Source organism: Hylobates moloch, unplaced genomic scaffold (genome assembly GCF_009828535.3).
Source record: "Hylobates moloch isolate HMO894 unplaced genomic scaffold, HMol_V3 SCAFFOLD_5, whole genome shotgun sequence".
NCBI classification, from domain to species: Eukaryota; Metazoa; Chordata; class Mammalia; order Primates; family Hylobatidae; genus Hylobates; species Hylobates moloch.
The window spans coordinates 99,282,566-99,291,389 of NW_026652280.1; the positions used below are offsets into that span (position 1 = coordinate 99,282,566).

General features: G+C 47.4%; 1 protein-coding gene across 7 annotated transcripts in view; it reads left to right on the forward strand.

The window, feature by feature from the left end:
• Positions 1 to 842: 842 nt before the first annotated feature.
• Positions 843 to 8,824, forward strand: part of ARHGEF2 (Rho/Rac guanine nucleotide exchange factor 2) — a 59,784-nt gene continuing 51,802 nt past the window's right edge. For 3 of the 7 annotated variants that reach the window (XM_032154214.2, XM_032154215.2, XM_032154216.2), the window contains exons 1-2: positions 844 to 1,086; positions 2,562 to 2,679. In XM_032154214.2, the coding sequence (XP_032010105.2) occupies positions 944 to 1,086; positions 2,562 to 2,679 (261 nt within the window). In that variant the 5' untranslated portion in view covers positions 844 to 943. Of the gene's footprint in view, positions 1,087 to 2,466; positions 2,680 to 8,824 lie in introns of those variants that run through there. The other 4 variants (XM_032154217.2, XM_032154218.2, XM_032154221.2 and 1 more) reach the window with 3 other exon arrangements.

An 8,824-nucleotide genomic window follows, 5' to 3' on the forward strand; every position in this document is an offset into this window, starting at 1 on the left:
ATACTCTGTCTCAAAAAAAAACAAAACAAAACAAAACAAAAGCAAACAGGGTCTTCCTCCATCACCCAGGCTGGAGTGCAGTGGCGTGATCACAGCTCACTGCAGCCTTGAACTCCTGGGCTCAAGTGATCCTCTCACCTCAGCCTCCCAAGTAGCTGGGACTATAAGCACATGCCACCACGCCCGGCTAACATTTTGTTTTTTTGTGCAGACGGTGTCTCGCTATGTTGCCCAGGCTGGTCTAGAACAGCTGGGCTCAAGCAATCCACCCGCCTCAGCCTCCCAAAGCGCTGGTTGAGCCACCGCACCTGGCCTTTTTTGAGTCTCCCGACTGGTCATGTGCCCTCACTCCTTTAACAGCCCAAAGCCTTTTGTTGAAACTTCTCTTGTGGCATCTGGCATATGTGAGCCAGTTATGGAGTCATCGGTGATTTGTGCGTTTGCTTGTGCACACACACGCACACTCACCCACTCACTAGACTGATTCCTTGAGGATAGGAACAATATCTATTTCTCTTTGCTTGGCTTTCTGCTATATAAATCCTCAGTAAATGGAATAAGAATGAGACAATGAGGATCTCTTTATGTATTAGAAAGGACACTGAACTGGGATCCAAAAACCTAAGTTCTAGCCTTGAGTCTGCAGCTAATTCACAATGTGACCCTGAGCCACACATTCTCCAGTTCTGTGTCTCAGTAAAGTGAGGGGTGGCTAGGCACTCCGAAGTCCAGCTGACTATGATGCTTCTAGTTCCAAGGTTCCAGAGTTCTAGAACCCTGTTCACCCTTTTCTTTCTTGCTGATGCAGACTGGTCTGCGTGTGTCTCCCATGAACAGAGCTGTCCCAGATGTGTTCCTCGCAGGTGGAGAGCAGGTGCTCCGAGGCCACACTCGCCGCTGTCTTTCTGCAGTTGAATCCAGAGAACAACTGGAGGAAGAAGAGATGGGGGAAATAAAGGAGGGGAATGGCTCGCATGCTGTACCCCTCCGAAGGTCGGGGGCTTTCCGGGCCCATGGCCGCAACTATGACGTCTTCAAAAGACATAGCTGGGGGCCTGGCAGGGAGCTCGAGGACCCACTGAATAGGTAAGCCCCCAGGGGACCTCCTGTACCTCCTTCCCTCCAGGCCTAGACCTTGGAGAAAATGGGAAAGTAGGAAGGAACTAGATAACTCTCTAATTATCTCCCTCAAGAGAAAACCATCCGAAGAACAACAAGAGTCGAGGAGACCTGGGCCCCCAGTCCTTTCCCTGGAGAACCAGAGCTCAATCCCATTTGTGGGCCTTTGGGGAAGATGGATGCTGCCTTCCAAAATATGCCTCTCCGCAGTGGCTCTTATCTCCTTCTCTCAGGGCAGACTGAGGGTGGGAGTGGGAGGGAGGTGTGGAGTCAGGGGGAGTATCAGGACACTGGATCTTCTTGCTTCCGCCTCCCACGGTGGGTTTCATAGAACCACATAATGGTGTCATAGAACCACATAAGGAACTCAGAGAGCATATGGCACAATCTCCTCATTTTACAGATAAGGAAACTGAGGCCCAAAGAACTTTTAGAGATTTCTTGAGAGAGGTGGTCTCAGGGTTGGGACATTGGGCCTGCCCCATTGCCAGGTCTTTGCCGGGCTTTTGGTTGCAGGCTGAGGACAACCCAGAATGTCTGCCATGTGAGATCAGTTGTTCTTGCTCAGACTTCTGCATATGCTTGGTGGACTGGAGCAGAAAGATCATCTCTTCCTCCTCCCTTGGAAAACCCCTGACCACTTCCCCAAAGTCAGAGGAAGTCAGAAAGAGAAGGTCCGGGGGTCAGCATGAAGAGTTCAGTGTGAGTGAACATTGTAGGGGCTGCTGGCCATGGAAGGGCACTGTCTCTCTGCTTTGACAATGGTCCCCTTGAACAAGTTCCTTTAGCTCTGGTGAGTGAACCAACCTTCCCTAGCTCCCGGGCAGGGCTGGCTGGTTTGAGTGAGGGGAGAGGACCCTGGGCCTTGTCCCTGAACTGGCTTGGGTGGGAACTCAGATGAGAAGCAATGCCTGCAGGGCTCATGGCACCTTCCTAAGGGTAGCTGGCTGAAAGCAGAGATACCCAAATGCCTGGGCCCCCCTTATGTGGCACCAACTGTGTCTCAGGGTCTTTCAAGTGTCACCCACTGTCACCCACCTTTCACAGTCAGGCATTAATTCTGCCCCTTGGTTAGAGAGGGAAGGGAGTCCTGAGTCCACTATTTGACTGAGCAGGGGCAAAGGTTGGCATCAGCAACCAGGCAAGGAGGGAGAATCCAGCTTGCTCTTGCTGTTCGCCTTCCCCTGAACCCTGGCTTTCTTCTGGAGGCAGTACTGCCCTTTGACCAGCAGGGGCCACTCTTGCCCACAGCCAACTCTGCAGCCCTGGCAAAGCAGAGCCCCAAAGTGGGACCAGTTTGGGTCTGGGCTGTGCTTATGCCAACAGGAAGGGCTGGGCTGGGGGCAAGCAACAGGGCTGGGCTGAGGCAAGGCGGTGTTCCTCCCTGGTGCCCGTCACTGGCCACTGGATACAGACGGTAGTGGTGGCGATGTGTGTTTCAGGAGGAGACTGCAAGCATCGGGATGCCCAGGCCCCGAGGAGGCCCCCTTCCTGCAGAACCAAGAAGAACTGGACACCTTTCTGGAACTGCAGCACCAGGGTGGCTACCCCTCCCGGCTGGTATGGACAGACAGATCCCCATGAAGGCCCCTGCCTTGCTCCTCCTCTCCTGCCCCTCGCCTGTCTAGACACCATTCTATTCTATGTCTCCTCTGTTCTGCCAGCTGCTGGGTCTCTCTGTGCCCAGGCATTGCTCTGGCTCCATCTGACCGAATCGGAATCTATTGTCTATGCACCTCTGTCTGCTCCCCTGGGTCTGTGTGCTCTGTCCCTGACTCTGGGTACCCTGCGTGTGTCTCTTTTCTCTAAGACTGTCTGTTTCTTCATTTCTGTGTCAGTGCCTCTCTGTTGATGAGGGTATATGTGTTCCTGTCTCAGTAAAAGGTCCCTGTTCCCCTAGTAATGATAACCACTTCTTTCTGTGGACCCCACATTTCCCCAATTTGGAGCTGAACTTATTTATTTATTTACTTATGTATTTTGAGACAGGGTCTCCCTCTGTTGCCCAGGCTGGAGTGCAGTGGCGCGATCTTGGCTCACTGCAACCTCTGCCTCCTGGGATCAAGTGATTTTCCTGCCTCAGCCTCCCAAGCAGCTTGGATTACAGGTGCCTGCCACCACACTATCAGGGAACTGCCCCGATAGTCACGTAGGTTCTTTTCTATTTTCCCTAAGCGTCGGCCAGTTTGAGAAATAAAGGGACAGAGTACAAAAGAGAGAAATTTTAAAGCTGGGCATCCGGGGGAGACATTACATGTCGGTAGGTTCCATGATGCCCCACAAGCCACAAGACCAGCAAGTTTTTATTAGGGACTTTTAAAAGGGGAGGGAGTGTACGAATAGGGTGTGGGTCACAGAGATCACGTACTTCACAAGGTAATAGAATATCACAAGGCAAATGGAGACAGGGTGAGATCACAGGACCACAGGACCACAGGACCGGGGCGAAATTAAAATTGCTAATGAAGTTTTGGGCACCATTGTTATTGATAACATCTTATCAGGAGACAGGGTTTTGAGAGCAACCGGTCTGACCAAAATTTATTAGGTGGGAATTTTCTCTTCCTAATAAGCCTGGGAGTGCTATGGGAGACTGGGGTTTATTTCATCCCTACAGTCTGGACCATAGAAGACGGCCACACCCAAGGGGGCCATTTATAGACCCACCCTCAGAGGTGCATTCTCTTTCTCGGGGATGTTCCTTGCTGAGAAAAAGAATTCAGCGACATTTCTCCCATTTGCTTTTGAAAGAAGAGAAATATGGCTCTGTTCCACCCGGCTCACCGGCGGTCATAGTTTAAGGTTATCTCTCTTATTCCCCGAACAATTGCTGTTATCTTGTTCTTTTTTCAAAGTGCCCAGATTTCATATTGTCCAAACACACATGCTCTACAATTTGTGCAGTTAACGCAATTATCACAGGGTCCTGAGGCGACATACATCCTCCTCAGCTGACAGGATTAAGAGATTAAAGTAAAGACAGGCATAGGAAATCACAAGGATATTGACTGGGGAAGTGATAAGTGTCCATGAAATCTTCACAATTTTATGTTCAGAGATTGCAGTAAAGACAGGCATAGGAAATTATAAAAGTATTAATTTGGGGAACTAATAAATGTCCATGAAGTCTTCACAATCCACGTTCTTCTGCCATGGCTTCTTCAGCTAGTCCCTCCGTTTGGGGTCCCTGACTTCCCGCCACACCGCACCCTGCAAATTTTTGTATTTTTTGTAGAGATGGGTTTTCACCATGTTGGCCAGGCTGGTCTCAAACTCCTGGCCTTAAGTGATCCACTCGCCTTGGCCTCTCAAAGTGCTGGGATTACAGGTGTGAGCCACCATGCCCAGCCTGGAGCCGAACTTATTATCTGTGAAATGAAACTAAGATCTGGTACCCTGAACAATAATAATTCTCTAACAAAATAATCATAGGATGATCGATGGAGAAAGGATATAGAGATTGCCCAGCCTTCTGGCTTAAGTAAACACAACTGGGGGGATCTTCAACCAGGGTTTAAGGACCATTAAGGATACAGAAGGGCTTTGGAGACCCCACTGGGCCTGCTAGCCAGGAGGCCCTGAGTACACTGAGATGTCTCAAGTCTGCTGGCTAAAGGTTGCCTCCCCTTCAGCTCATCGTCTAGCTGGCCAGGGGTTCCAACCCTGGCCTCATTGTTTGGGCACCTATGGTTTGGGGGAGAGGCTGAAGGGAGCGGTATATAGCATATCAGGGAAGCAGCAAAAAACAAAACAAAACAAAACAAAACAAAACTCCATGTCATCCCATCACCTGCTTTTTTTATTTTTTGAGATGGAGTCTTGGTTTGTTGCCTAGGCTGGAGTGCAGTGGCACGATCTCGGCTCACTGCAAACTCCGCCTCCTGGACACAAACAATTCTCCTGCCTCAGCCTCCTGAGTAGCTGGCATTACAGGGGCCTGCCAGCACACCTGACTAATTTTTCTATTTTTAGGAGACACAGAGTTTCACCGTGTTGTCCATGCTGGTCTCAAACTCCTGACCTCAAGTGATCCCACCAACCGCTTTTCTCCATCAGCATCTTTGCATGTCTCCCCTGATCCCCATTTCAATGTACTGTAGTAGAAAGAACAGGATTTCGGAGTCGAACTGACTGCTAGATCCTTCATTTATTTACCCGCTGAGCAATTTATCTTTCTGAAAATCAGAATAATAAATTGTCTTTTAAAGTTGTGATTATTAAATGAACAAAAGGTGTCAAACTACTCAGCACAGAGGCTGGCACATAAGATGAGCTCAGTAAATGTTTTTTTCCTTTTCTCCCCTTCATTCCTTTGTAACTTTCTCTCTCTTCCACTTTTCTCTTCCCCACTTCTTGGTATTACGTTTTCTTCCTTCCCCCTTTTCCGTAGTGTTTTCTTCTCTCTTATGCCTTCCTTCTCTAATGCCTCAGCTCTCTTCACCTAATCCTTACGTGCTCTCCTTAATACGCTCTTCATCTATATGTTTGGGGGTTTTGTTTTACTTTCTTCCTGCAGTAGCCAGTGTGAATAAGTACTATACTAATGTCCACAAACAAAAGCTTGAGACTCATTAAGCTAGACAATGGATTGCAGACTGACAGTCCATGAGCCAAGTCTAGCTCCAATATTCATTGTTTGGCCAGTAGGGTGCTTACACTTTTAAAACTTTAGATGTTCCTTTCAGTTTTCTTTCAGAGTCTTATCACCCAGGCTGGAGTGCAGTGGAGTGATCATGACTCACTGCAACCTCCACCTCTCGGGCTCAAGTAATCCTCACTCCTCAGCCAACTGAGTAGCTGGGACTACAGACACGCACCACCACGCCTGGCCAAATTTTTGTATTTTTGTGGAGATAGGGTCTCCCTATGTTGCCTAGGCTGGTCTCGAACTCCTGGCATCAAGTGATCCGCCCACCTTGGCCTCCCAAAGTGCTGGGATTACAGGTGTGAGCCACCGTGTCCGGCCAAGATTTTTTGTTTTTTTGTTTTTATTTTCCCATATGAATATCGAGTTGCTCCAGTATCACTTGTTTTTTTTTTTTGAGACGGAGTCTTGCTCTGTTGCCCAGGCTGGAGTGCAGTGGCACAATCTCGGCTCACTGTAAGCTCTGCCTCCTGGGTTCATGCCATTCTCCTGCCTCAGCCTCCCCAGCAGCTGGGACAACAGGCGCACACCACCACGCCTGGCTAATGTTTTTGTATTTTTAGTAGAGACGGGGTTTCACTGTGTTAGCCAGGATGGTCTCGATCTCCTGACCTAGTGATCCACCCGCCTGGGCCTCCTAAAGTGCTGGGATTACAGGCGTGAGCCACCGTGCCCGGCCAGTATCACTTATTTTTAAAACTTACTTTCTCTATCAAATTGCCATGGTGCCTTTGTTGACAATCAAGTAAGTGCACTCATATGGGCCCTCTTTTCCATTCCCCTGGTCTATTTGTCTATCTTTATGCCAATATCACATTGTCTTCATTAACATAGCCTTATTGTAAGTCTTTAAAATCTAGTGGTGTAAGTCTTCTAACGTTATTATTCTCTTTAGGAATATTTTTATTTTATTTTTTATTTATGTTTTAGAGAGAGTTTGCTCTGTTGCCTAGGCTGGAGTACAGTGGCAGGCGATTCTAGGTCCTTTGCATTTCTGTGTGACATTTAGAATCACCTTATCAATTTCTAAAAGACAAAAATTCCTGCTGGATTTTGATTGAGATCATACTGAATTCAAAGATTAATGTAGGATGGGCCAGGTACAGTGGCTTACGCCTGTAATCCCAGCACTTTGGGAGGCTGAGGTGGGTGGATCACCTGAGGTCAGGAATTTGAGACCAGCCTGAACAACATGGTGAAACCCCATCTCTACTAAAAATACAAAATTAACCAGGCATGGTGGTGGGCACCTGCAATCCCAGCTACTTGGGAGGCTGAGGCAGGAGAATAGCTTGAACTTGGGAGGCAGAGGTTGCAGTGAGCCAAGATCGTGCCATTGCACTTTAGCCTGGGCAACAAGAGCGAGACTCCATCTCAAAACAAAACAAAGATTAATGTAGGATGAATTGACCTATTTCCAATATTGAGTTTATCTATCCATGAAAAATAATGTAACTATTTATTTACTTAGGCTTTCAAAAAAAAAGTCTTTAAAAAAATATTTTTCTACCCTTACTTAGTGAAAAAAATCTATTTTTTTTTTTTTTTTTTTTTTTAGACGGAGTCTCACTCTTGCCCAGGCTGGAGTGCACTGGTGTGATCTTGGCTCACTGCAACCTCCGCCTCCCAGGTTCAAGCGATTCTCCTGCCTCAGCCTCCCGAGTAGCTGGGACTACAGGCTTGTGCCACCAACCTGGGCTAATTTTTTGTGTTTTTAGTAGAGACGGGGTTTCACCGTGTTAGCCAGGATGGTCTCGATCTCCTGACCTTGTGATCCACCTGCCTCGGCCTCCTAAAGTGCTGGGATTACACTGCGCCCAGCCCAAAATGTCTTTTAATAAAGTATTAATTTTCTTCATGGGCCGGGCACAGTGGCTCACACCTGTAATCCCAGCACTTTGGGAGGCCAAGGTGGGTGGATCACCTGAGGTCAGGAGTTCTAGACCAGCCTAACCAACATGGAGAAACCTTGTCTCTACTAAAAAAATACAAAATTAGCCAGGCGTGGTGGCACATGCCTTTAATCCCAGCTATTCGGGAGGCTGAGGCAGGAGAATTGCTTGAACCCAGGAGGCGGAGGTTGCGGTGAGCCGAGATCGCACCATTGCACTCCAGCCTGGGCAACAAGAATGAAACTCCATCTCAAAAAACAAAAAAATTTTCTTCACACAAGCCTTGTCAATCTTTATTAGATTTATTTCTAGGTAATTTATAGTTTTGGTTACTATTAAAAATACTTGCTTTTTTTTCTTTTTCTTTTTTTTTTTTTGAGACGGAGTCTTGCTCTGTCACCCAATCTGGAGTTCAGTGGCACAATCTCGGCTCACTGCAAGCTCTGCCTCCTGGGTTTATGCCATTCTCCTGTCTCAGCCTCCCGAGTAGCTGAGACTATAGGCACTCACCACCACGCCCGGCTAATTTTTTATATTTTTAGTAGAGACGGGGTTTCACCGTGTTAGCCAGGATGGTCTCGATCTCCTGACCTCGTGATCCACCCACCTCAGCCTCCCAAAGTGCTGGGATTACAGGCGTGAGCCACCGTGCCCAGCCAATACATTCTTATTTTTAAATTACATTTTATAATTATTTTTGGTTTATAGAAATGGAATTAAATTATTCCTAATATAGGATAATATAGGATATTATATATTATTATATTATATATTATATATATTCCTCATAATATAGGATAGTAATTATAGGCTCATGCCTATAATCCCAGCTCCTTGGGAGGCTGAGGCAGGAGGATCACCTCAGGTTAGGAGTTCGAGACCAGTCTGGCCAACAATGTGAAACCCCATCTCTACAAAAATACATAATTAGCCAGGCATGGTGGCGTGCACCTGTAATCCCAGGTGCTCAGGAGGCTGAGGCAGGAGAATCGCTTAAACCCAGGAAGCAGAGGTTGCAGTGAGCCGAGATTGAGCCACTGCACTCCAGCCTGGGCAACAGAGTGAGACTGTCTCAAAAGGAAAAAAAATTATTCCTCATACAATAATCTTATAGTCATTTATCTTGCTAAACTCTTGTTTTAAATTAAAACCATTTATCTGTGTGTGT